Source organism: Ceratotherium simum, chromosome 11 (genome assembly GCF_057802395.1).
Source record: "Ceratotherium simum simum isolate JZ-2026a chromosome 11, ASM5780239v1, whole genome shotgun sequence".
NCBI lineage: Eukaryota > Metazoa > Chordata > Mammalia > Perissodactyla > Rhinocerotidae > Ceratotherium > Ceratotherium simum.
The window spans coordinates 50,851,916-50,879,355 of record NC_141910.1 but is presented as its reverse complement, the minus strand read 5'-3'; the positions used below and the strand labels follow the sequence as shown (position 1 = coordinate 50,879,355).

Below are 27,440 nucleotides of genomic sequence, written 5' to 3'. Positions count from 1 at the left end.
GGCGCCCCGCGCCGGCTCTGCGCGGCCGCCGAGCGGTCCCGTCCGGAGCCGGCCCCAGCGCTCTCCTCACGCCACAGTCCTCTGCCCCCGAGTCCCCCGGGGTGTGTGCAGCGAGGGGGTCGCCGACGCGGGCGGGCTTTTAAGCGCGAAGCGGCGTTGACATTGAACTCCAGCCCGGTGCGTGCGTGTGTGCGCGCGCGCGTGTCCCCCCGCGTGTCTGCGTGTGTGAGTCGTGGGGAGGGGGCCAGACTAGAAGCTGCAGCAAACCACAGCCATCGGGGAGCAGGGCCGAGCGCGCCCCCGAGCCGTCGCCGGCAGTTGCTGCGAGCGCTGAAGCCATTCATGATTTTGGTGACGTTATTCCAGGAGTGGGCGAGGGAGGGCGGGGCTCTTGGGGCCAAGCCCCGCCCCCGCCCCTATAAATACGGCTTCCCGGGCTCTTTGTGGTGCCGCGAGCTCGGTGGAGAACCGAGAGCTCCGTCTTCACTGTCGACGCAGCTGGCAGTGGGTCTGTCTCCGGAAGGCGGACTGGCGAACGCCCAGTGCCCCCACTCGGCCGCCTGCTTCCCTGCCTGCCGCTCTTGTCTGCGCCCGTGACATCCTTGCTCGGGACGCAGTGACCGTTTTTAAATCACAAGGGCGTGGGTCAGCCTCCCCTAGGACTTCATGTCTGTATATTTCCCCATTCACTGGTGAGTATCCTGCGCCCTGGGCGGGCATCCGTCTCGCGGCCGTGGCTGCGGGGCCCAGGCGCCTGCTCGTGCCGGCTCGGGTGCGAGGGCACCTGGTGGCGTGGACGCCCGGCACTAACCCGCCGCCCCGGCCGGTGCAGGAGTCAACGTCAAGGTTGCAAAGGTGGGGGTGGGGGGGAGGTGGTGCTGAGAACATCCAGACAAAGGAAGTGAACTCGAAGCCCTCACTTAAGTGACGGCTGGGAGGGTGTGTATATGGTGGTGGTGGGGTGGGGGGAGAACCAGGGGTCACGCCTGAACCCCGCTAATAAAATCCCTTATGCAGAGGGCTGCAGAAGGCGCGCGCCCCGCCTGGCGCAGGGGGGCTCCTGCTCTCCTCCGGCCCCTCCCCTTTTTCTTTTTGTTTGCGTGCAAGTCTCGGCGTCGAGGCCGGCAGCAGCGGGCTGAGCTGGTGCAGCGGTGGCGTTTGCAGAGCTCCTAGGGGTGGGGGGAAAACGCTCTCCCCACATGTAACCCAAGAGAAGCCACAAGCAGCAGCGCAAGCACACGCTGCTCCCTCTCGATCCTCTTCCTCTCTATAGCCCCTAAAACCCGACGCGCCTTTGTGGGAACCCGGGCTGGAGAGGAGTCATCGTCGCCTGGTCCGGCTGGACGGAACCCGGGCCGGCTGGGTGGCAGAGGATGTTTGCACTCGACCGGGGATCGGGACTGGATGGGATGCGCTGCGGGCGCCCAGCTGGTTGCGGAGCGAGGCTCCTGGCCGCTGGGACTTGCGCGCCGGCTGCTGCTTCCTTCCTGCGCTGGGGAAGAGGAGGAGCGGCCTGGGGGGCGAGCGCTGGCGGCCCCGGAGCGCGCTCTCAGGTGTAGGCGAGGAGAGTCCGGCCCGGCAGGCTCTAGCTTGGTGCCGTCCTGCTCAGCCCAGGAATCGGAAAGTTCATGCTTCTTGCTTCAACTTTTCGGGTCCGCGTCACAGCCCGGAGCGAGGAGCGAGCGCCCCTACATCAGGCAAAGAGCCTGGCGAGAGACCTGTGGGCGCCCTTCTGCTCCAATTCTTTGGGGGTCGGCGGCAGCCTTTCCATGACCTGGGAGGAAACTACCTTTGGAGTCCGGGCTCCTGCCCCTAAAATTACCTGGAAGCCCAGCATCTTCCCTTAGTCTCCCTTCCCCTGTCCCAGCTTGGCTCTGCTTACAGAGGAGACTAAACTCGCATAACAAAGTAAAAATTCCCCCACCCCTGAGGCTCGCATACTCCTCTCCTTCTAGGCGTCCCCTCCCTCCCACCTCCATGGTATGTGAGCAGCCAGGTGCCATATGGGTGAGACTTTGAAGGCTATTGGAAGCTTTGTGCCCCTGGCCACTCAAAATTTGCCAAGGTGGGTTTTAGGGCCCATCAGGGTTATTATTCCCTGAGAAATTAGGTTTGGCATTATTTTATAGTTGATTAGCACTGCATGGTTTGCAGTGCTTTGTTTCCCAGAGGTTAGCTCTTTAGCATAACTATGAGATATGTGTTATCAGCATCCTGGTAACAAAGGGGGCACCTGTGGCTCAGAGAAGTTACATGACTTGTTCAAGATCCTACAGCTCTTCAGTGGCAGAGCTTGGATCAGAACCTATTGCTTCTGTTTCCAAATCCAATGCCATTTCTACCCTATATAGTCACCATAAAAGGAAGAAGAGTTTGGTACCCCTGTTTCTTTAGATATAGTCTTTCTAAATCCTACCCCACTTTTTTTTTTTTAACCATGTGTAAAGGCATGATGGTGAAAATATTGGGTGTTACGTAGCGAGGGCATTGACTCTGGTATGTGCTATTTGGCATTATGCATTCAGGACCCTGTATGTGCCCATGGCTTGTGTGAGAATAATGGAACATTTGTATCCTGCTTACAGAGTACAAAGCACTTTCACATGTCAGCCATTGGTGGGCCAGCTTGGCCCCTTTGGAAATTTCCTTTGCAATCAGAGTCCAGGCATCCTTAACGCTTTTAATCCAGGGGATGTTTTTCAAGCTGTGAGCTTGCAGCTGCTGTGGCTGGGGCTAGAGAAAGGGGTTGGATGGCAGATGTGAAGCTTGCAGAAAGCTGACCCCTTGGGGCTTTAAGTAGGACATTTTGCAAAAAGGAACACTAGAGAGACAGAGAGAAATTTAGGAAGGCAACATTATTGGACTTTGTTCCCCTGAGGTTTACCTGGTATTATTATGTAACAATAATAATATGCAGTGCCCCTGGAGAAGAGTTGCATTGGTTTTAATATAGACAGACAGACTCAACTACCTACTGTTTCATTTTTTTCTAGTTCTGTGACTTAAAAGAAAATCCAGAGTGGCTCTGTGCCGGTGTGGACTAGCACAGGAGAGGAGGGAAGAGGAGATTTGCCAGGGAGGTTTTCAGACAATGGGCTTTGTCAGTTGACGCTGAGAGCCCTGATGCTCTGGGCTCGTAAGGCACTTCCTCAGGGTGGGGGAGCTTGTTTTTCTGAGAGTTCTGTTTTGAACACCTCTCATCCTGCCTCCAGACGGCCCCCTGATCTAACAGCAGAACACACCGAGAGTAGGAATGTGAAAGTACGTGTGTTTGTTGACTTTTGGTCTGGGTTTGTTGGCAGCCCTGACTATCTGAGATCAGCCGAGATGACTGAGGTGATGATGAACACCCCATCCATGGAGGAGATTGGCCTCAACCCCCGGAAGGATGGCCTTTCCTATCAGGTGAGTTACCTACTGGGTTCCTTCTGGCTCTTTAGAGCCTAGTGGCTTTTGCTGGGGCTGGAGGCAGACTTGGTTCTGCATCCCAGTGCCACTTATAAGAGCTACGTGACCTTGGAAAGTCCCCTGATGCCAGTAAGCCTGTTTCTTCATCTGTAAAATGGGGCAACAATAGTTCTTACTTCATATAATTGTGGTGAAGATTCAACACGATGAGGTGATGTGCATAAAGCATTCATAGTCCCTTGGACACAGTCAGGGGCTCAGCAAACATGAGCCAGTGTTATTAATTAGTCATCCTGGCTGCTGTGGACTCTCCCGTTCATGGCAGCAAAGGGGGAACTGATTCGTGCAGTCAATTCAGACCAGACCTTCCCTTCGCAGCCATGCCATGGGCAGTAGAAACATCACTATCAGAGGTGGCTTGGTGGTCTGATGGAAGGGTAGCTGTGTCAAATGCTGCTTTCTTCCTCAGGTTGATGGTTACCAACTGACTCCAACAGAGTTAATGTTCCAACTACTTAGAGTTGAGGAGAACTTCCCCCAAAGGGAGGCTATCTCAGGGATGCCATTGCCAGAATTTAGCTTAGACTACGATCGTCCTGGGCAATAGACCCAAAATAGATAAGGACCAAAAAAAATGACTTAAGTAACACCCTTGGATTCTTCTCCTGGTGCTCTTTCTGCCATGCTGCTTCTTGACTGCTCCTGGATGGCTTCAGAGCACCTGCAGTTGCCTCCGGGGCAGTGAAGTGTTTTAGATTTCCAAGGAGAGTTCCTAGGTTATTATATTTGGGGAAGGAAGGAGCCTGTTTTTAAGGGAAGACCTTGGGGCTAGGGAAATTGTGTAGGGTGGCTGGCCCCGGGGAAGACACACGGGGGTGTGATGGGCCTATTCAGCAGGTGTTAACTGAATGCCTGCTGTGGGCCATGCATTTGACAGATGTTCCTCGTTTGCCCTTGACCAGAGCTCTGGTGGGAATTCTTGGTCTGTTCCACAGATGGGGAAACAGGCTCAGCCTGCGTGGGTGGCTTGGGTCTCGAACTCCAGAGCAGTGCTCTTGTGATATACCCGTGTCTGTACCTTCGGTTGGATCTTGGCTAGAATCTAGACTTGCTCTGGCTAGTCATTCCTTAGAACTGTTCCAGGGGCATTTATTTTGTTAAGGAAGACACAAACAGAAAGCCAGGAGGGTGCGTTGGAGGGAGGGTGATCAAAGAGAGCCGAGATGAAAGCTAAGGTTGGGTAAGGTAACTTGGCAGGTGACGGCAGAGTCACCCTCAGACACGCTTGGGAGGTTCAAGAAGGCCCTTTTGTTTTGTGTCAGTATGGTCAAGCCCCTTTTGCTGGCTGGAAATAAGTATTCGGGTAGCCTGAGGCGGTGTGGCAGGAGGGGGAATACCCTTTCCTGGGCAGTTTTATACCCTCCACCCCACAGTGGGTCTGAGAGAGACAATTGAAGGCCCCACAGCCTGTGGGAGGGTAGAAGTTTCCTAGCCCACCGGCTGGGGTGTTTTTGGATACCAGTTTCCAAGTCACTGAATCAGACTGAATCTCTTTGTGGTTAAAGGTGAGATTTTCTTTCAGTTCTGGGTTTTAGATTTCCATCACAGAACCTTTTCAAACACAGTCGTCGGTACGTCTTCTGTGTGCTTTTTATATTCTTCTTTTGAATAGGTCCCAGGAAAAGGCTCAGGTCCTACAGGGCAGTTTTCTCAACCTTTAGGTCCTTCAGACCATTCCGCTGGATCTGAGGGTTAGGGCAGATGACAGTGGAGGAAGGGGCTGCAACACTGGGTGAGGAAGCCTGAGTCGGGGCTGCAATGGCAGGAGGAAAATGAAATTGCCTCTGGGCTTCTGAGATGTCTCAGGGACGCCTGAGCAAAGGGCCCTCAAATCTTCCCTGCGATGCTGTACTGCGGGCCAGTCTTCACAGCCCCTCAGGAAGTCTGTCCCTGCTTCCTGGGTGGGGGCTACTGCCCAGTTCCAAAATATCTTACCTGGAACTTCAAAGCACTCTGTCACAGGATTTCAGAAAGGTCTTCTCGTTGCCTGATGAACAGAACGGGGAGACGTTGTAATCTTTAACCAAACAACAATCATTGGGCACTTACTGTGTGCAACATACTATGCTGAGTGCTGCCCAGAGGGTCCAGGGCTCATGTGGGAAACAAGCAGGCATGAACATGACAACTAGAATGCAGGTAGTCTGGTGGAGCGATGCAAAAGCTACAGTCAATCCAGGTATGGGTAGCAACGAGAAGGCTTAGAAGAAGGGGGTCAGACTGGGACTGGTTCTTGAAAGAAAATTAGGACTTTGAGAGGGCACCTCCATCTCTAATCTAATTTTGTTGCACCTTCAGACACCCCTCCACTCATCCCTGTTTATGCCAGGTGCAGGGCTCTGCAGTGAGCTGGTCTGACAATTGTCATATGACATATTTTCTGGGCCCACTCAAAGCTAGTGCCATCCAGTTAAACACATTCCCACCAGAGCTCTGGGAACTGGCTGGGCCTGCAGTTGGCCAAAGCCGTCCGCTGTGCATGCTCAGGCTGGGCTCAGATCCGGGGGCGGGAGATCTCAGAGCTCTGTTCTTGGCATTCCTCCTGAGGGTAATAATAGTACGTGGCTTTACCAAGACCTGCTTTTCCAAGGAACTGAAATTGGGAAGGAGACATCAAGTCCAACTTGGCAGATGACGTAGAATCTCAGGCTGGTGATTTGACCTTGAAACAAGGTCATAAAATAAATAGGCACACTGGACTTTGTCGATCATTCCCCCACCTTCTAGACCTACCCAGAATGAAGCTCTCTTAATTTCTCTGCCCCAGATGTGACCTCTTTCTTCTTTCAACACTGTGGCTTTTTGTGCTTTGAAATAGTGCGGCCTGGGCTTTGAGGATATGGGTCCTGCCTGGCCTCCTCCCTGCCCAGGTGTCTGAGGCCGGGGGATAATTCTTGCCCTCCTTGTGCCCATCAGCCATCACCCCTCCTGCACCCTCCCCGACTCTGGGTGCCCTCTGGCTCAGGGCCTTCACAGAGCAGGTGCTAAGTGGATGGTGGTTTCAGGGAAGTTGAGTCTCCTGATTCTAAAGCCAGCCGCCTTCACTTCTGCCTTAGGATGTTTAAAGGGCCCCCTCAGGCTCATGCCTATCAAGGCTCCAAGTGATGCCTTTTCCTCCCCTGAAGGTTCAGGTGGGCCCTCTCTCTTGTGCTTAGGAAGTTAGTGCTGTGTTGTGGGCATGTATAAGAATCCACAGAGCCGGTGCCTTGTTTTGTCTTAACATTCATTTAGAGAGTCAATTCAATATATGAAATCCATGCCTGCACACTCACTTGACATGAGTTTGGATACCCGCCGGGTGGGTGAGTAAATGGTTACTAGAAAGTCTGAGTACTTTCGGGCTGGCTGAGCTGGCTGTGGGCGGCAGCCAGCTCACCTGGCTGAGCGGCGAGGTCTCCATGAGGACGTTTATGTCCCTGGTGGCCGCAGCTCCCTCCCCACACTATGTCTGTGGGCCTCCTGTTCTTTGGCCCCTCAGGACAGGAATCTCTGTCACCTAACGCCTTCTTCCTTTCCCTAACTCAAGGAAGAGAGTCAGCGGCTGCCATGCAGGGCCCTCCCTTGGTTCCAGGGCTCTAGGGTGTAGTGTTTTCGAATGCCTCTCTGACTGGGTCTCCTTCCTTGCTGTGCGTGGATTGTCCTGGGCTCTGTATGGGGAAGGGGCCTGGGCATTTGCCTGTGAACACTGACTCTGCCACAACCCAAGGGCTACGGGGATTCTGGCCATACTGCCTAACTTCCCCACAGCATTGCATGCTAAGGCTTCTGTGGTTTTATTGCCCTTGCTAAGTTCTAGATAGAGATATGGCTCCGTGGTTTTCACTTAAAACTGTCCCTTCTAAAGCATCTGGACCAAGATCTGATAACTTTATCCTTCCCTAGGCTCTTTAAATTCCTCTCTGATCAGCATATGTCCCTTACTGGCCACCCTTGGTATTCCTTCTGCTGTTCTTCTTGGTCACGTACTCCTACCATCTGACATCCATCCCCCTGTCAGACAGGCAGCGGGCTCTTCTTCTCATGGGAGCCAGCGAGGATGCGCTGTAAACCAAAGGAGCTAGCTGTCTATGCGCCGTGGTGCCCCATGCCCTGTGCCTTCCCTTTGATCCACAGAGCTAAGAGCTTCTCTGCATCTTCCCCTGTGTCTCCCAAGACAGGAGAGAGGGATATCCTGGTGTTTTGTATGGGGGGTGGGGGCTGACCTCTTCCCACAGCCCTATTGTTTGCTTCTTGCAGTCTGAGAGCCTCAGTTCCTGCTCTGTGTTAGGAGAGGTCTAAAGCACTCTGCTGGCTGAGAGCTAGCCTCTCCCTGGACAGGAATGCTCAGCCTCTTCTACCTCTGAAGCCCAACAATAGCCAACTTCTTTCTCTCCCCTCCTCGCTCTTTACCAGAAGCAGCAACTTGTCTCTCAAAAGAACAGGCTCAGTTGAATCACTGATGTCAGGCAGCAGTTCGGAAAACACTTTCTCTCCACTCCCGTCCACACTGAGCCCTTCTTTATGAAGAGCCTCTGAGCCTGGCTTTCCCTGTGCCATCCCCTCCTGTGTCAATGCACGTGTTGAAATAAGCGGCAGGTTGAGCTTCCTCCCTGGGTTAAGTGCTCAGAGACGTTCCTGCTTTGTGTCCCTGCCTCCGTCTCCCACAAGCCCTGCTCACGAGGCCATTCTGGCCATAACTCATCACCTACCTTTGTCTCTTCCTCCTTGTGCCCCTTGTCTCCCTGGTTACCCCCAGCTGTGGGACCCCACATGTTCTCAAGGGTCTTGAAGGCCCTGCTGAGCAGCCGCACAGAAGTCCCATAGTCACCAGGAAATCATCTTTCACAACATCAGACTTAAAAAGCCTCAGTAGTCCCCAGAGAGACATAAAACTAAAATTCCAAAGCACTTGGCAGGAGACGTCCAGCCGTGGACACAATATGTTACTGGAATCACAGAGAGTTTTCTTTCTCCTGTCCCTACCGCCTCCACCCCACGCCCTCCTCGGTACAAATCATAATAATGTGATGCGAAGCAGGCAGTTAGGGCCACATGGTGCAGAAGCACAAGGAGTCTGTCTCTTTCAGTCTCTTTCAGCAGTGTTGGGCTTGTGTCCACACATACTGCCTCCTTTTGAGTCAGTGCCCACTTTGTTCAGATCGAGTCTGCTTTGTATGAGGGACCCAGCACCTTCCTTCCTATGCCCAAAGCCTTGACTCAAACATCGTGTTCACTGTTCTGGAATGCCCCCGGGGTAGGGCCTGCAGAGGGCTGGAATTATTCCCTTGGGGGATTCCCCCCCAGCACACATCCTGTGGTCACAACAGTGAGTCTGTAGCACGGCCAGGGAGAGAACAAGCTTTCTTCACTTTCCTAGCCAATGTGTTACACACTAGAACCATACAGCCCAGCCTTCTCTCAAAGGACCTGTGTTAGGCCTGAGGCCTCTCAAGTGGTGGTGTGTTCATCACTCCCCAGAGCCAGGGTCTGTGTCTGACTGCTCTTTGTTCCTACAGTGCTGGGCACAGTGTCCTACAAGTAGTTGCTTCATGAGCGCTGAATGATGGATTGGACCCTGCCTCTCCCCCTTTCCTGCACTGAGAATTATCCCTCTACCTTGACCATCCCATGGCATAGATTTTTATAGAATCAGCATTTTCTCTACGTCGACCCAGTCTCCCCAGTTAGATAGAAAGGAGGATTGTACCATTAGGGAAAGGGATGAGTTTAGGTGGCGGATCTTGTGACTGGAGCCCAGAGCTATTCCTGGGTGTCTAGTGAATGTCCTGACATGATCTTTCAGGCCCGAATCCTGAAATAATCCTCAGAGGATATAAAGACAGGCCCTCACTCACGTGGGGCTCAGAGGTGCTGGGCCTTCACTCCTTTCCTATCTCGTTGCCACTGTGCCTGCTGCCTCTGCTGCCTCTCACCTCACCACCTGCCCTTCCCTGTCCCCGAGCCTGCCTCAGGAGGATTCTTTATCAGCAGATCAAATCCTGTGTCTGCTGCTTCACTCCTTAGCTTGGGGAGGGCTCCTTATTGCACAGACTTGTCTTTCAAACATTAAAAGTTGTCAAAAGTTTCCCCAGACTGTTGTCCAGCTAGCGTTTTGACCTCAGGGGAAGTTTGTGAGCTCTCTTGGCCTCCTCCCCACTAGAATTAATTGCCTTGCACTGTCAGAAGCTCCTTTTAGGTCAACTATCTAGAAGTACCCAAGCATTTAGCTGAAGCAGCATCAACTACTTGCTTCTCGGCCAGGAATTTTATTGAAAGCCAATGGGAAGGAAGGTTCTGGATCTCTCACCCAAAGAAGAATTGGCCTGAGCAAGGAGGGCATTTACAAACCTCAGTCTCTAGGTCTGACTTTCTCCTAACTTGAACCTGAAGATGGTTCCCAAACAGAATTAATAGTATGGCTCGAATTCACCTTCTGCCTCTACTTTGGAGCTCTCACCCTTGATTTGAGAGACATCCTTGGCTTCCTAAATTCCTAAACATTCTCTCCAGACACAGCCCTGTGTATAAGCTCTAATTTAGTAAGTGGCCATTAGCCCAAGGTGTGTGATCGGCACCGAGCTCAGCCACTGATCCCTATGGACGGCACCGAGCTCAGCCACTGATCCCTATGGACAGAGCCTGAGGGGCCTGTTGGGACTCACATACACACTCACACTCACACACTAACCCAAACATGCACACACACTTACACACACACTCACATGCACACACCTGCACACTCTCGGATGCTTACATGAACTCACACACACACACTCACACACACTCACTCATGACCAAAAGGGCAGACAGTGGAATGTTAATAGTGGTTGTTTTAGATTAGTGTTGTAATTATAGGAAATTTTTCTTTTCCTTTCTCCCTTTTTCAGTAATTTCATATTTTTACTGATAAAGTATACATTTTTTTATTCTTATGCTTACTTTTCAAATTTTAAAAGTAACATATGCCCAGTCTAGAATTTTAATTTTCTTCTTTCAACTTTTTGTTTTCCAGTCACCATAATCTCACCATGCATAAATCACAACTGTTAACATTTTAGCATCTTTTGCCTTCTTTTCCAATGCTCTTGTATTTTTCTGTAGCCAAAATCACACAGAGCTGTGTTCTGTGTTTTTACTTAACAGTATATAAGTCATCAGCATCACATCAGTAGAACTTGTGTTAAAAATCCTTCAAAGCCAGCATTTTTAATAACTGCACAATATTATATCAAAGTTACAATGTGATTTTTTTCACCATTTTTCAATTGTTGAAATTTTTTAGATTGTATACATTTTTTTCTCTCATAAATAATGTAGTTATTTATATATCATTTTATATATAAATCTTTGTCCATAGTTTATACTGTTTCCTTAGGACAGAGTCTTAGGAATAGAATTTCTGAGCCAAAAGGTTTAAGGGTGTGTGTGTGCGATAATTATAAAGGTAATATCTATTCCTTTTAGAAATTTAGGAGGATATAAAGAAGTACAAAGAAAAAAAAACCACTCATATTCCTATCCTCAAAACATTTTGGTATGTTTACTTCCAGTATTTTTCTATGCATTTACATTTAAAAATATACAATTGACATAATACTGGACATGCTAGAGTGAATCTTGTTTTCACTGACTATAATATTGTGACTACGTTCCTGTCATTTGGTTCTCTTTGTAAAATGGCATTTCATTTTGTTATGTACCACTTCTTATTGCTGAATATTTAGGTTGTGGCATATTTTGTTTTTATAGAGAACATTGCTCTGAACATCATTTTACGTAAATCTCTGCACAGGTCTGATTCGTTTTCTTGGAATCAATTCCTGGAAGTGGAATTACTGATTCAAAGAGATTCAACATCATTAAGCCTCTTGATTATATATTACCTTAAAAATAGAAAGCAAATAAAAGAGTTTTTCAAAATATGAGCTCCCAGCGTTGAAAGCTCTGGCAAATAGAACCTCAGGGGTGTAAATTCTACAGAGATGGGAAAACAGGAGCTTTGTAGATAGAGTCAGAAAGGTGTTTGGTTATTTTAAAGTGTTTAGGAGATGTTGTACATCTTCCTCTAGTTTGTTAATTGCTTATTTTGAGCAGAGATGAGATGATAACAGTTGATGATGTTTAGGCAACATTTAGCCAGGATTGCAAAATAGCTAGTGATCATTTTCTTGTCCCATAGTGGGTATGCTGTCACGCTCTGTGGATTACGAATGTGTATGGGTCCACGATTGCCCTACTTGTCTCCTTGATTCTACTAATGACATTGGAGCACTGTGTGACCTTGAGGAATACCAGTGAAGTCGCCTCAGCCTGGAGGCTGACAAAAGTTGGACAGATGCATGCTTAATCCCCTGAGCCATCTTGGTTTTCCTGGGGTTCCAGGTTCGGCTCGTGGAATGGTCATGGTTTAGAGATATTGCTTTCCTGGAATCAAGGATGGACTGGGCTTTTAGAAGTAGATCTGAACATGATGGAAGCCTTGGGCCCAGTGCCCAAGGATCTTCTACCCAACAACTCTGCAAGGCTCCAGGTTCTTTGCAACAAGTAAACAGCCTGGGCCAGTATTCCAGTAGGACCACATACTCCTGGTGGTTTACAAAGTTAATTTAGGTGTTACACAGACAAACTTTAAAAAACATTAGTGTATTTTTATGGTCACTACTTATGACAAGTACTAGTTTTCCATTTATGTAGTGATAAAGTTTTGTTTTTTTTTTTTAAATATGCTTTAATCCAGTGAGTAAAGAAAAAATGTAATTGAGCCATAATGTGTATGTGGACACGAAGGGATAATGATGTTGGTGTCCGACTTCCTGAGGCTGGTGTCACTATTGTTAGATGAAGGAATTTTTTTCTGCAAGAGTTGAATATATCCTCTTAGATGGAAGCATTCTTAAAGATCAGCAAATACTACATGATGATTCCTGTATTTCTTTGGTCATTGCCCCCTCGGATATTGCAGTCGAAGCATCAGGATCCTTCCTGGCTGTTTCCCTTGGCGTCCTAATATTGGAAGTTTTCACACCAAAATACTTCTTAATAATGCTTCTTTGTGTATACCACTTCACGTTTAAACAAAGTGTTAAAACTGGAGGACAGCCACCCCTGGGGTTCACAGAAACTTTCCAAGGGATATGACAGCAGAGAGCATTTTCGGGAAATCAATTTCCACATCTTTAGCTTCCTTTGGTTGCTTTTCTAAAATTGCATTTCCTGAAGACAGGCTTCACCGATTTTCTTTTCCTACCTTTCCTGTCAACATTGCCCTCCTCCCCTTTATAAGAGAAGGACTCGCCCCTCGCCTGCCTGAATCTTTTGAGGTACTTTTTCTCAGGGTGTGGAAACCTTAGGGGCATCAAACAAATGGACCATTCAAAATGTAACTGTCTAGGAATTTCCATAAATCCCACTTATCTATCACATAAAGAAACCAATCAAAAAAATTACCTTTGTGTTTAATAATTATTTGTGGTATGTTTATTGGTCAGTTATATACTAGTAGCTGCAATAAGCAAATCCAGAATTTTTTTTTGTTTTTTTTTTACTAACAAGCCTTAGGGTCATGGGACATAAAAACATTAAATGTCAATTTATGTACATAAGGTGTACTCTATTGTAGAGAACTATGAAAAAAGCTAATGACTAAAACTTTCAAGCATAAAAATATATTAAGATTCTATGGAGAAGTAGAATGGAAATACAGTTTCAAGTAGAGAAAGAAATAAGATTTGACTTAAGAGCTTGTTTATGCGATTTTTTTAATAGGTGATGGTTGATATCAAATTGATATAGTATTAAAAGCCATTGAGTATATTTAAAAGAGTGGTATATAATTTTTATTTTAAAATGTTAATATTTATAATATCTCAGAAGTGTTAGGTGTCAGTTTAAAAACATGTGAAAGGAGACAGTTTTTCAAAATTCTTTCAGGGAGTACACCAACAACAAGTTGGGAGATCGTGGACAGATACTCTCTCCTTGGAATCAAAACTGTGGCACCATAGCATCTCAGAGTGGAGGGCACCTTTGAGATTGGGCCAGTCTCCTACTGGATGTGGGAATACATTCTACGGTAGTTTGGCATGCGGTCACCTAGGCGTTCTTTGGACGCTGTTAGTGACACAGAGCTCAGAACCTCTCCCCATAGCGGGATTATGGACTATGAGTCTGGAGAACTGGTTTCTAATCTTGGCTTTGCCACTATCTGTCATCTCAGGCAACTCACATCACCTCTTTGGGCCTTGATTTCCCCATCTACAATGGAGAGAGTTGATTCTACCATTTTCGTTAGAATGTTGTATAACGAGGGGAAATTCTCCCTCCTGATCCTAGATTGGACCCCCTGGAGTTAAAAAAAATCTGCTCTCTTCTTCATGTCAGCCCTTCAGATATTTAAAGGCACCTTTTATGTTCCCCTCAAACTTTTTCCAGCTTTAAAATATATTGTCTTTCTATCTTGACTTATGTGGTCATCTTTTGGGGGCTGTTTTTTTCTCTAGGCCAGCGGTTCTCAAACTTTTTCATCTCAGTCCCTTTTACATTCTTAAAAATTATTCAGGACCCCTAGAGGTATTTGTTTATGTGGGTTATATCTTTTGATATTAAAACAGTGTTTACATTTTTTATTTATTAATTCCTTTAAAATAATAAAACCATTACATGTTAATATAAATGTTTTTAATAAAAATAAATATATTTTCCAAAACGAAAACAGTCTAGTGAGAAAAGGCAGTGTTTTACATTTTTGAAAATCTGTTAAATATCTGGCTTAATGGAAGATGGCTGGATTCTCATATCAGCTTCTGCATTCAATTTGTTGCCATATGTGTTGGTTCAAGTAAATGAAGAAAATCGGGCCTATGCAGGTATGTAGTTAGAAAAGGAAGAAATATTTTAGTAGCCTTTTCAGCTATTTTTCTTTGCTATTTCACCAAAACTCGACAAGTGGAGTTTCTTAAAGGTTAGTGGCAACGTGGAATCTGAAACTTTCTCTATGAACTTTTTGTACTCGTACATTAAAATCCATTAGTCCATCATGCACTTTGAATGAATCTTTTACCCACGCTTGATATTTTAATGTGGTGCATTGATCATTTCGAAATGCAAGTTCACTGAGTTATGCAGAGCTTGCCAATGTTGACACGTTTCATTATATAATATCAAAAAATTATGTTTGTTAGTATCTCCACTGGTCTCATGAGAAATTCTTCAAGTATTAGGAAACTGTCAAGCTTACGGTGGCTGAAACAAGTTTTCCAAAATTCTAATTTTTGCTTGAAAGCTCAATTTTGATCGTTGGTAACAAATACCATCAGTCATTTTCTTTGAAGTGACAGGCTCGTTTTCGTCGTTTTTGAGAACATGTCTGCCGAATACCCAAGTCTGAATAACCATAGTTTGTTTGTCAGTCATTCTTTCAAGTAAAAATGATGTTCCACGGAGAAAGTGGCTAGTTCAGCTTGCACCTCAATCACAGAAGCGCTTTTCCTTGAGGACACCGTTGGGCTTTCATATGCAGCAGAAGTGTTTTATGCTGACTTTCCATTTCATCACATAGAACATTAAAACAACATACACTTAAGAGTCAATATTTAATAAAAATTAATTTTTACTGCTTCATCAAGGACATTAAGTTTTTTAAAATTGTGAGTGTGAGGTGGTGAAGAACATGATGACTACAAGTACAGCGTGCTGCCGCTGCATTCATTAATTCTTGCTACGGTGCCAGCGATTTCACCCACCATTGCTTTTTATACCATTAGTGCAAGTGTCAACACAGGGAAAAAGGCAAATAACATCTTCGTATTATTAAGAAAATATTTTAACTCCATGGATACTCCCTCCCTGAAAGGAACTTGGGATTTGAGCTTTGAGAACCACTGCTCTAGACTGAACAGAATATGTCTGATCAGAGGACAGCAGGACTCTCACCGCCCTGTGGGTGGATGGCCTCCACGAGATGATGGAGCTCTAGGAAACTGTTTGCTTCAGTGTTTTAACATCAGTACTGCAGTTACGATCAACTAAATTCTCCAGGCCTCTTTTACAGGACCTACTATCAAGCAAGGCTTCCTGTTTGGGAGTTTAAAAAGTCTTTAACTTAAAGAAAGGAGGGTCGATTAGCTGATGACCTCACTTTGGGACAAGGTGAGTTGGAGGTGGTGGATGTCATCCAAGTGGAGACATTTCACAGATGGTGGGAATGTGGAAGTGCAGCTGTAGATTGGGGAATCCTCAGCCTGAGATGGACAGGTGAAGCCAGAAAGCTGCCTGAGTCTGAAGATGACACCAAGTCCAGGAAGGGCACAGAGAAGATGAGGTTAGACAAGTCAGGTGAACCTGAGCAGGGTCATGAGAATCAGGAGAGAGCATAAGGCCTGAAGTAAGCTGACCAGCCTGGTAATGTGCTGCAGAGGTGGTGGCGACTGAAGGCTGAGCAAAGGCCGTGGGGCAGGGCTGTAAGAAAGTTCTTAGAGACTTGAACGAGTTGCTTCCATACAAGGATGGGTTTGGAAGCCATGTGGTAGGGAGTAGGAAGGGAACTCCAGACAAGGATGAGAAGGCTGTGGAACCAGGCCAGATATTCAAGATTTTTATCTACAAAGCCAAGAATGAAGGAATGGTTGGAAATGGAAGCCATGTCAGTCTGGGCTTTCTGAGAGAGAGGAGGTGTGATTATGAGACATTTGGGTAGTACCAATGGAAGAGGATAGAGAAAGGGAGCTGTCATCCCCAGAGGCCCAGAGGTGACTGGGAGGCATATCTTCCCTCCAAAGAGCAATGATGATGTAGTTGATAGGATATGGGTATTTGAAATCACCTATGCCAGATCTCACTGCCCTGAAGAACTTTGAGAAGCATTCTCTAACATTCCAAAAGCCCCATCAGCTGGGCCCAGAAATATCAGTGGTAATTAGTGCTAATTAATGGAACTTGGAACTCTTGACTTGCAGGATGCGTGTGTGTTTGAGAGATGTTTATGAAAGATGGTGTTTATCCAGAGCATTTCCTTTTCTTTTAAGTTTCAAGGCTGGAGGCTTAAGCATCTTTAATCCAAAGGAAGGAGAACCAACCGTTCTTATAAGGCCCCAGATCTCTGCTCAAGTCTCCTGTAGGATTAGAGACACCAGAGAAGGGTAGGAGAGGGTGAGGTAGATATCCCGCAGTCCCAGTCCAGGGCAGATTTGAGCAAGGTGAGAGTCTCAAAGATGGAGAATGAGGTGACTAGCATCCGAATGGAGACCAGAGAATATTCTTCCCTCCCTGAATCCAGTCAGTAGCCATTCTGCCCCTTTGCTATAATTCTTTCTCTTCTTACCAGCCTCATTTCACTTTAAAAAATTAGTAAAATGCAAATAGTAATAATAATGATGATGGTGATGATAATGATAAAATAGCAGGAGGCAAGCATTTCAAAGAACGTATTTCTTGCCTTCACATATTATCAGAGGACAAAAAGCAGGGTGTACTTTTCATTTGAATTAGCTGCTGCGCATTCATTCAGCCCTTGGCAGAGCAGGATGCTGGTAGAGATCTGCCTATTGTTACCAACCAGCCCCTCCTAGGAAGGAATAAACACACAAGGCCAATCCATTGTTGTTCTCCAGGAAACATAAGAAATCCAGACTTTGGGAAGCCGAGGGACATGAGGGGACTTACCCAGGCAGCAGGCCCCTGGAGTAGGCTGAGAGGGGAGGTGCGTAATGGGAAGACCTCTAGCTGCAGGGGCTTCCGTGGAAAGATTGGGATCCAGACAAGGCAGTGGCTTCCATTCCAACTTGCCTAACCCATACCCTGGGAAAACAGAGGCGCTGGGAGGGGAGTGAGGAAGTCACAACCATTTCTCCAAAGAGCCTGGCCTAGAGTTTGTGAGCACAAGCCTAGCAGCGCTAATTTGCTCCTGTCCCAAGCCACAGCTCTTGACTTTCCAGTCCCTCGTTCTAAATGCTCCTTGGGGACCCCAGCTTTACCTAATAAGAATCATCATTAGGAGTTTAAAGTTTACAGAACATGTTCACACATACCTGTATCTCCAAAGCCCTACAAGTTAGGAATTAAGATTCATCCCAATTTATAGAGGAGGAGAGGAGGGGGGTGGGCCTCCATATCTTTGAGCCTGTTGGGTTCTATGCTGGTACGCTACAGGCAGCATCTTGCAATTCTTCCAACAATACTGTAAAGTGGAAATTCCTTCCTCATTTTACTCATGAGGCAACTGAGGCTCAGAGAAGTTAAAATGACTTGACCACGGTCATAGAGATAATAAGACGTGGAGTCAGGGTAAAAGCCAGATCTTTCGGACTCCTAGTCTACCTGTGGGAGGGGTGATTTTCCATAGCAAGTTTGAGGTTGATTTTTTCCCTTCTGGAACCAGAAAGGGGAGAGGCTCACTGTGTGGTTTTGTATGCTGAAGAAGATCCCTCTCAGTGCCTTTGGAAGCTACCTGGTTATTCATCTCAGGCCCTCTGCCCTACCTCCCCTCTCCACCCCACCCCACCCCACCCCAGCATGCCTCTTTCCTCTGTTCCACTCCAGCAAAGAGGAGCAGGATGTCCAAGCTCCGGAGGACTCAGCTTGCAGAGCTGGTAATTAGCCCTTTGTGTCCAGTTAACCACCTTTCATCTCCTCCACCTGCTGGTGTCTGCTTTCCCTATTAGCATCTCTCAGCTCTTTGCCGAGCCCTCCTCCCTCTTTGTGGCCAGCTCGGGTTTGTCAGGGGTGATGGCTGAGAGATGCACGCACACAGGGCAGGGCTACTCCAACCACTATCGCTCACATTTTCCATCCCAGGTGCCAGGCATCTCTCTCCTCTCCCTACCCCAGAGGCAGCCAGGTTTAGGTCACCTGGCTTAGAGGCAGCCAGTTGATAGCTAGGCCCCCAAATTTCGGGCCTTTGGAGCCCTGGTATTATCTTTCAGTTCCTCTCCATGGGTGAAATGGGAGCTGACTGACAGGCAACTTTTATACTTAAGCAAAGAGCCTGCTGACTAATTTCTGATCTGCAGGTGCTCACCCTCAACCCAGACTTCTCTGCTCTGAGGCTGCCCATGTTGGTCCATCACCCAAACATCCTAAGTTTTCCTGCACAGTCCTGCTTTCATTGCCCTCATATTTAACCATTTATATTTGCACTGTCCAATGCGGTAGCCACTAGCCACATGCAGATATTTAAATTTATATTATATTTACATATATCATATACATTTATATTAATAAAAATTAAAGAAAATTAAAAATGTTAGCCTCATTTCAAGTGCTCAATAGCCACCTGTGGCTAGCGGCTACTGTTGGACAGCACAGATAGAAAACATTTCTATTATCACAGAAAGTTCTATTGGGCAGCTCTGATCTATACAGCCAGAAATTCCAGTATATTGGCATCCAAACTACATCTCACAGCCCATTTCTTCCCCCTAGAAGGTCCTAAAACTCCACTGACCTTTCAAGTGAACTCATTTGAGTTTCCAGAATGTCAGGGCCTGTTGGGATTGGAGGCCACCTGGCAAAGGATGCCCCTGAAGAAGTGTCCCCTATAAAATTCACCACTACCAAGTCTGAACACCTGCTATGCCTACACAGTGGGAGGTGCAGGACCTGGGCTGTTCTTGGTGTGTGGGATCTTCAAGACTTCATTTGCAAAGGAGGGTCTTGGTGTCTATGAGTTGCATCCAAGCCATGAGCCCTGGATGTAGAGTCCAGTGTTGGCAGAGAGAGAAAGGGGCAGGGCTGAGGGAATCCCACTGGGGACGGATGCTTCTAGATCTGCCCTGCCCTGCGGATGAGGGTGGGAAATGCTTCTCGGAGCCTCCCCATCTTCCTTTCTGGACTCAGGGAGATGAGCCTTTGCTGCAGAGAGAAGAGAAAAGGAATTTTTTTCCCTCACCCTCCAGAGAGAAAGGACTCTTTGGAGTAAGAGGTTTAACCAGAAGCAGTTTCTTTTTGGAACAGGGGCAGTTCTTTATTCCATGCCAGTTCCTGCAGACAAACAGTATACTGCACTGGCCTTCCGCCTCAACCCTACCTGTCATGTGCTTGGCAAGTCTGACTTGAGTCCTTTTTTCCACTGCCTTCCCCACCCCGTCAATTTGCAGTTGCAACCTCTCATTTTTCTGCTGCCTAGATGATTAAAAAGCATGACTTAGTGGAAAAATCTTGACCTCCTTAGGGTCAGCCTCTTAAGCAGCTGTTGGAGATAAGATTGTGCTGGCAAAATACTCAGCAACACTTTGCAAGGCTTTCTGTCTGCCTATAAGGAAATGAGAAGCTGTTTGGTTCCGGGTGCATCTTGTTTGTCTTTGGAGAGAGCTACAATTTTCAGAGGCGTAAATTGACATTATCTGATAATAAAATAAAATCTCTGATGGAAGGGTTAGATGATTATAGTGATTTTTTAAAATGCAATTAACAGGCTTTGTAAAAGACATTTTTTTTAATGGCGCCTGCTTTGAGCAATTCAAGGAGCAAAGTTCTCTGGCAACTAAGCGGTATCGGAAGTTCAATGCTCAGACGTCCCCTAAGGATTTAAAAGACTTAATTGTGCAGCTTGTGGTATGAAACTCCTTGTTTGGAGTTATTTTAATTACTGTGTTAGTATCACTGCCTCTTGCTCAGAGATTAAATACTTACTCTAGTCCTGCTGAAATGGCTCCAAAGAGGACATGCCAATTTGAATTTAGCATATGTCCTCGAAGCGTTTTATCATCTTTTGTATGGGGTTTATACAATTGATGTCAAGGACATAGGGAGAGTCTGGGGTCTGTGGCTTGACACAACATGTTATCAAATGAACGCCTCATTTGAAGTCTTACAGGTCTGAGTCTGGGTCTCCATTCAAGCACTTCCTAGCTGTGTGGCCTTGAGTAAGTCACTTGCCCTCTCTGTGCTTCAGTTTCCTCATCTATAAAATAAGGATCACACCACTACATACTTCATAGGATTATTGTGAAGATTGAGATTCTGCTCAGCAAATATGCCTGGAATATCTTCCATCATCATCGTCATCCTTTTAACATTTTTCCCCCTAATTTTAAAGACCTATTCCCAGCCCAGAGTGAAATCACATGCTCTCCGCCGTCACTGTCCTCCTCCTCCTCCTGCTGGCCTTGCTGTTTCTTGTCCCTTTTGCTCTTCCTTGGCTTGGGTGATCATAATTAGAATCTGGTTGCCACATCTCTCGACAGGGAGTCACAGGGTAGGCGCAGCCCTGGGCTGGAGGGCAGAGGGCAAAGGCAGGGGCCCAGGTCTGTTCTGGGCCAGCTGTCCATCTTCTCTGATATTTGACAGCTCTATCTTGGGTCCTGAAGATATAGAACAACTGTCCAGACGGAAGCTCATCTTTTGGACCTGGCTGCCCAGATGGTTCTCCTGGCACCTGAAACTGGGGCCTCCAGCAGCTGAATGGTTAGAGCTCAGAGTCTTGCCCACTCTCCCTGGTCAGTTTTCTATCTGTGAAATGGGTGTGTTGACCCAGAGGCATCCATTCATTTTCCAAAAGGCACAGCACTGAACATAGCAGAACTAGGTGATGTCTGAAAGAGCTTTGTAGACCGTGGCAGGCTTTCCCCTCACTCGCTCCCAAAGCTCAGCTTGGAAGGCACCTGTGTCCTCACCCCCAGGGAGGGGGCCTGAGCTCCACAGGAGAAGTGAGGAAGGGCCCAAATAGGCTACCAGACCCTCTGCCTGCTCGGTAGGTGCAGGTCTCTCTGCAGAGCACAGTCCAAGGGCAGAACTGCAGGGTTGGCCGCATCAGGAAGAGAAAGCCCGGAGTGGGGCTAAACTTAGCCCCCGTCTCCTTTCACCCCACTAGCCGAGCCCCTCTCCTGGCTTGTTTTCCTCCTGGCTGCCATTACCATACTTTTTATGAGCCTTGTTAAGTCTTTAATGATGCCTGGTTGTGTGGCTGGCTTAAGGCTTAATCCACAGCAATAGGGCTTCATTGGATAAATGGTTAATAATCACTCGTCTGCAGGGATTGCGGAGGTCTTGTCGAGGCCCATGATTCCCAGGAGCCTCACGTGGCCTGTGATGTGCTCAGTGACTTGACTGGGACAGGGCTGCTTGGGGTCGGGGTGCAGTAAGATTGGGCACCACAGAAGGTGGGAAGGCCTGAGTCTGGAGGAGAGCATTTCTTCTACCTCCTGAGAACAGAGGACGCCTGTCTGCTGCCGTGGGCCTGTCTCGATCTGAGCCAGGCTCTGACAATCTCCTGGATCTCTTCGTGTGTGTGTCTCCACCCGCTCCTGGTTTTCTTTCCTTTCTCTTGCCATTAACAAGCTGTGATCTTGAGCAAGTCTCCTGACCCCTCTAGGCCGAGGTTTCCTTGTCTATTAAATGGAGAGGTTTGAAGAGTTGGACTTGCAGGTGCCATGTGGCTCTCAACATCTGTGATTCTGTGAGCCCCGGTGTCTCAGAGACTCCTCTCTCCGGCTCTTGGGTGTGTCACCGAGGGCTGTGAATGCAAGGGGCCAGCAGCCCATCGGATTAAGTACTTAAGCGGCTGGGCAAAGAACTGGGTCAGCTGTAGTCGCAGGGCAGTGGGTGCAAAGGGAATCCGCGGAGCCAGACGTAGCCCTCCGTTTTACAGCCTGGTTTGGGGTCTCTCCCAGCTCTGGGCAGGACACACAGTAGGCATTAAAAAAAGAAGCCTCATTGATGGCACTCTGGAAAGAGAAGCAGACTCTTCCAGGTGCAGAGCCGTCCAGGAGCCAGGAGGTGTTCACAGGTGGAAAAGGAGCCTGGGATTTTGTTCCCAGCTTGCCTGTGATTGCCGTCCACCAGGATTTGGCCTTGACTTTACAACTGCAGCTAGGTCAGGACCCGTCTGCTTGAGAGGCAGGGGTGCTGGGGCGTGGGCATGGGACTCAAACAGGCCTGGGTGTGACTCTCATTCCACCACCACTCATTTCCAGGCTGTATGGTTTGCGCAACCTCCTTCTCCAAGCCTGAGACTTTTTAAAGATAGCACTAGCAATACCTGTCTTTCTGTGTTTGTTCAAAACTATATATGCAAAGCACCTGGTAGCTGGCTCACACGCGGTGCTGATCATCATCCCGGGAGGGATTTAATGTTATGGGACCTGTTGTCTGGTTTGGGCTGCTCGAGTAAAATGCTTGCTGCAAATAGAGACGTGACTTACTGTGGATGACGTGATCTTGAAGTCTTTTATCTGAAAATAAAACAAAAAATACAAACAGAGCTACACTCCTTTGAGACTCGGTGGCACTGCCCTGAAAACTTGCAGCTTCAGGAGTTGAGTCCCAGTCTGCTGAGGGGTGGTTGCCTGTGTTGCCCCAGGTTTACTCCCTGGCTCCTGCCTTCCACCCCTCAGTATCCTGAGGGTGGAGCACCGTCCCTGGCATACAGCAGATGCTCAGTTCTCCATGCGTGTGTGCGATGAAGGAACGGAATCTTTCTTCTCAGATCCGTGCGTGACTGGTGCTCACTCTGCTTTTATTTCAGATCTTTCCTGACCCGTCAGACTTCGACCGCTGCTGCAAACTGAAGGACCGCCTGCCCTCCATTGTGGTGGAACCCACAGAGGGGGAGGTGGAGAGTGGGGAGCTCCGGTGGCCCCCCGAGGAATTCTTGGTCCAGGAGGATGAGCAGGACAACTGTGAAGAGACGGCGAAAGAAAGCAAGGAGCAGTAGAGTCCCCGCCAGCTCCCATGGGGTCACGCCAGACAGCATCTCTACCTGAACTGTTCTTTCCCAGTATGATGGAAGGAGAGAGGGAGCCACCACAATTCTGAAAATGTCCAACGATGGCTTCCGTTTGCACCTGCAAATCACTGAGTTGGTTTTCTTTTCTTTTCTTTTCTCTTTTTGAAATGTGTCGGGCAGTGGAGCCCTCTGCGACAATTTGCAAGGCCTTCTGAGAAAGGAAGCTGCTTCGAGCAGGGGTGGGGGGTGTGGGGAAGTGGGTGGATCTATGAGATCATTATCTGAACTCGAGCAGGCTAGAGGTTGTGGTGGGATTCCAGTGGGCTCTGGGGGGCGGGGGGATGGGGGATGTACAAAGCAAGCAAAGAACATTTGGGGTAAGAAAACAATCATGAGACAAAAGAGAAAACACACATTTTAAAGAAGACTTTGAGCAGAGAAGTGCAGCCAGGAAGTACCCAGCGAGCATTCTTTCTGGCTGCTGGGGCATCAGAACACAAAGTCCTCATCTCTCTCCAGTTTCGCCCACTGCTGCCTTTGCTTTTATTCCAGGTGTGTTGGTCTGTTACAGGGAGGCAGGTAAAGGAGAGCCATGGAAACTGGCTGCCTGCAAAGCCAGCTGGAGGTGATGCACAGGGAAAGACAAAGGTGTCCCTGTTCCTTCTCCGCCGACCCTGTGCTCCTGCTGTGGCAGGTTCATAGACCTGCGGTAACCTAGAGGGTTTTAGGAGCCATCGCTTTTGAGCTTCTCTCCCCTGGTGTATCTTTTTTGCACCACCCCCCCCCCCCGCCCTTTGGGAGTAGTGAGAGCACTTCCCACCCTTGTTGGAGCCTGAAGTGGACGCTTGGACATGAAGGTCCCTCCCCAGCTGCTCCTCCCCAGACTGGCCCCAGTCTGAGCGGAGGCGTAGAGCAGGCGGGCTCTCCCAGGCTGCTCGCCCCTTCTCCTGCCACCGCCCTGCCCAGCCTCTGGCCACAGCAGTCAGGCAGGGGTGGTTCCCAGCATGCTGTGGATTCCAGCCGGCCTGACCACCACTCCCCTGGGGGCGCTTGGCCCTTTTTTCTGGTGGGAGCTGAGTGGACAGCAGAGGAGACTTTTCCTGCTTTTTGTTGGGGAGGTGAGCCTCAGTGCAGGTCCTGAGAGCTGGCAGAGCCTGGGAATTTTGAATGGGGGTGACCAAGGCTCTCATGTAGCAGCCTAGGGATTGAGTTTGAAACTAAAGGGTGTCATGAGATCCCTGGCTTCTCCCCGTGTTGTTCCCGGATGCAGGTGGGAGGGCGGTATAGTGAGGGAGCACTGAACAGTGGTCCTCATCCCTCCCCACCTCCCACCTGCCCCCTGCAAGGGCAGTTGCACGAGAAAGCTAGCCTTGGACTTAGAGCTTCTTATCGTAGTTAAGAACCATCTGGAGCAGCAGGTTGCAGGACAAGCTCTTCAAACTGTCTCCATCTCAGAGCAGGACTGTGTGGCTAAGAGGTGGGCTCGAGAGCCCTGAGGCCAAACTCAGTCGATTGAGGCACCCACCGCATCCCCTCAGGTGTCCAGTCAGTCCAGGCTGACCCCGGTTTTGGATTTGCGTGTAGAGTTGTATGTAATACCTCAAGGTTAGTGTGGCTCTGGGGAATGTTGGGGCAGGAAGACAAAAGCCGAGGGTGTGCTGTTGCTGGCCAGCAGGATTTGGTTCTGGGGAGCCGACGCTTACCCCAGCACCCTGCTCCCTCCCTCTGTGTTGTCTGCTTGTGTTACACACTGATGGCAATAACTTGTTCCAGCTCCTTGCAGAAGAGGGAGAGGCCTGTACTGCGGGGTCTCTCTCGTCTCCCTTTCCTTCCGTCTTGGCTGCAGTCTCCTCACTCTGTTCCCCCACAGCAGCATTCTCAGCCTGCCGCCCTTTGTGGATGGGGTCTTGCCTTTTAAAATCCCGTGTTTCCGTGTCTCCCTCTCATCTGCTCCTCCCTGTCATCTGTCCTGGTCTTGCCATATGATGGGAACGTGCTTGTAAACTGCATAACAAATCTACTTTGTGTATATGTGTGTTTATGGAGGTGGTTTATTATTTTTGCTGGTCACTAGACCCCTTTGTATGACCATTTGGAGTCTGAGCAGGCCAGAGGCTGACAGCTGAAGTCAGGACCCTCAGCGGTGAGCCTGCTGGGGGGACCCAGCCACTCTTGGATAAGTGGCTGAGCTCCTGTCTGGCCTCCTCCTTTTTTTTTTTAGGTACCGTGTGTATTTCTAACTGATCGTATTGAAAAAAAAAAACCCTAGTATTTCAGTAAAAATGCCTGTTGTAAGATGAACCTCCTGTAACTTCTATCTGTTCTTTTTTGAGGCTCAGGGAGAAACTAGCATTTTTTTTTTTTTTCCAAACTACTTTTTGTCACTGTGACAGTTGTAAATAAAGTTTGAAAATGCTTTCCACTCTGGTCTGGTTTCCTGCTTCCTTGCTGCTCCACTGGAGTGAACAGAGCCCAGGACTAAGGTGCAACTCACAGGAGGCCGAGCTAGGGGCAGTCGCAAGTGCCGTTTCTTATATAGCCCACCTGCTGGCCCTTCCAGGGTGAGCCCATCGATGGTTCTTTATCCCCTGGCTAAAGGAAAGCAGCCTTTCCCTCTATGCCAGTGGGTCTCAACTCTGGGTGCACATCAGCATCACCAAGAGAGCTCTAAAAAGAAATGCGAATACTTGGATCCTACCCCCAGAGGCTTGGATTTCAATGGGCTGGGGTAAGGTCCAAGCATTAGTATTTTTTAGAATCACCCATGGGATTTTAACACACAGCCACAGTTTTAAGCCACCTTTCTACGGGAAGAGAAACAACCGAAATAGATTGTAAGGTTGTTCACCAAGATGGAGGGCAAGTAGACCAGTGTGTATGTAGCTGAAGAGGGCTCCGGCAATCATTCAAACCATTTATTCAGTGCCTGCGACTTATCAGGCATGTTAAGATGTTGGGGTAAACAAAATAGCAGTGGTCCCAGCCCTCATAGTTCTGCGTTAGTGTAAAATTAAATGACAAATTTGGTGAGTGCAAGGCAAGAAAAATGGGGTGCGTGGAAAGAGTGCTTCCTGCAGAGAGAAGGCTTGGCACGAGCTCGATAGGTGGAGGTGAGGAGGAGGAAATGGTTCAGAGGAGGGCTGCTTAGGCCTGGGTAAGGAGTGGGACGTTTATTCTAAGTGCAGGGCCAGAATGGTATCATTTCCATTTTGATGCAACCTGGCTCTATGGAGATGGGATTGGAGAGGGCAAGATGGAAGGCCCAGAGACCAGGAAGGAGGCTTCATGGAGGTCAAAGTGAGGGAAGGTGGTGCTTTGTGAATGGGGTTTGGGGACATTTTTCTAACCCAAGGCTGGATATTTTTGCCTTTACTCAGCCAACATCTGGGCTCATAACCGTGGTGAGAGTAGATAATCAAGTGATCTGTGCTGAGGGTGTCCCCCAGTATTAATAGAGTATCAGTCATTTTAACACTAGCCTTCGTAGAACCATTAAATCTACAGATCTGCTGCCCTGGGGTGACTTGCCAGCCTCGACCATCATCACCTTAGGTTGTCCCTCTATTTCCCTCCACAGTCTAAGGATGGAGTTTATTAGAACATAGCCCCTCAGGTAAGTATCTTTATTCACCGATGGCATTGTCTCTGTAGAAAATCCTATGAAATATTTTTTTAAAAAGTTACTAGAATGGACATATGCGTTCAGCATGGTTGCAGGATCTAAGATCAATATACAATAATTGACTGCATTTGTATATAGTAGCAATGAACAATTGGAAATTGAAATTTAAAATACCACAGCATCAAAAGATGTAAACTATTTAGGGATAAATCTGACAAAAGATGTGCAAAATCTGTTTGACAAAAACTACAAAACATTGCTGAGAGAAGTTAAATAAGATCTACGTAAATGGAGAGGCTACATAAATTATGTCTATGGATCTGAAGACACGATGTTAAGACGTCCATTCTCTCCACATTGGTATAGTTGATCTACAAATTCAACACAATCAAAACCCCAACAAGCTTTTTTGCAGAAATTGACAATCTGATTCTGAAATTCATATGGAAATGTAAAGGCCCTAGAATAACCAAAATAACTTTGAAAAAGAAGAACAAAGTTGGAGGACTCAACATCTTGATGTCAAACCTTGTTACAAAGCTACAGTAACCAAAACAGTGTGGTACTGGAATTAAGATAGACAATAGAGCCATGGAACAGAATAGAGTCCAGAAATAGACCCACAAGTACGTGGTTGACTGAATTTTGACAAAGGCGCCAAGGCAACTCAGCACAGAAAGCATAGTCTTTTCAACAAATGGTGCTGGAACC

The 27,440-nt window shown here is 47.9% G+C and overlaps 1 protein-coding gene across 1 annotated transcript; it reads left to right on the top strand.

The window, feature by feature from the left end:
• The first annotated feature begins 454 nt into the window (after positions 1-454).
• LBH (LBH regulator of Wnt signaling pathway) lies at positions 455-25,529 on the top strand. Its single transcript, XM_004418177.3, has 3 exons — positions 455-692; positions 3,303-3,405; positions 22,907-25,529. The coding sequence occupies exons 1-3, from the start codon at positions 667-669 to the stop codon at positions 23,093-23,095; spliced, it is 318 nt and encodes a 105-aa protein (XP_004418234.1). The 5' UTR covers positions 455-666; the 3' UTR covers positions 23,096-25,529.
• Positions 25,530-27,440: the final 1,911 nt, after the last annotated feature.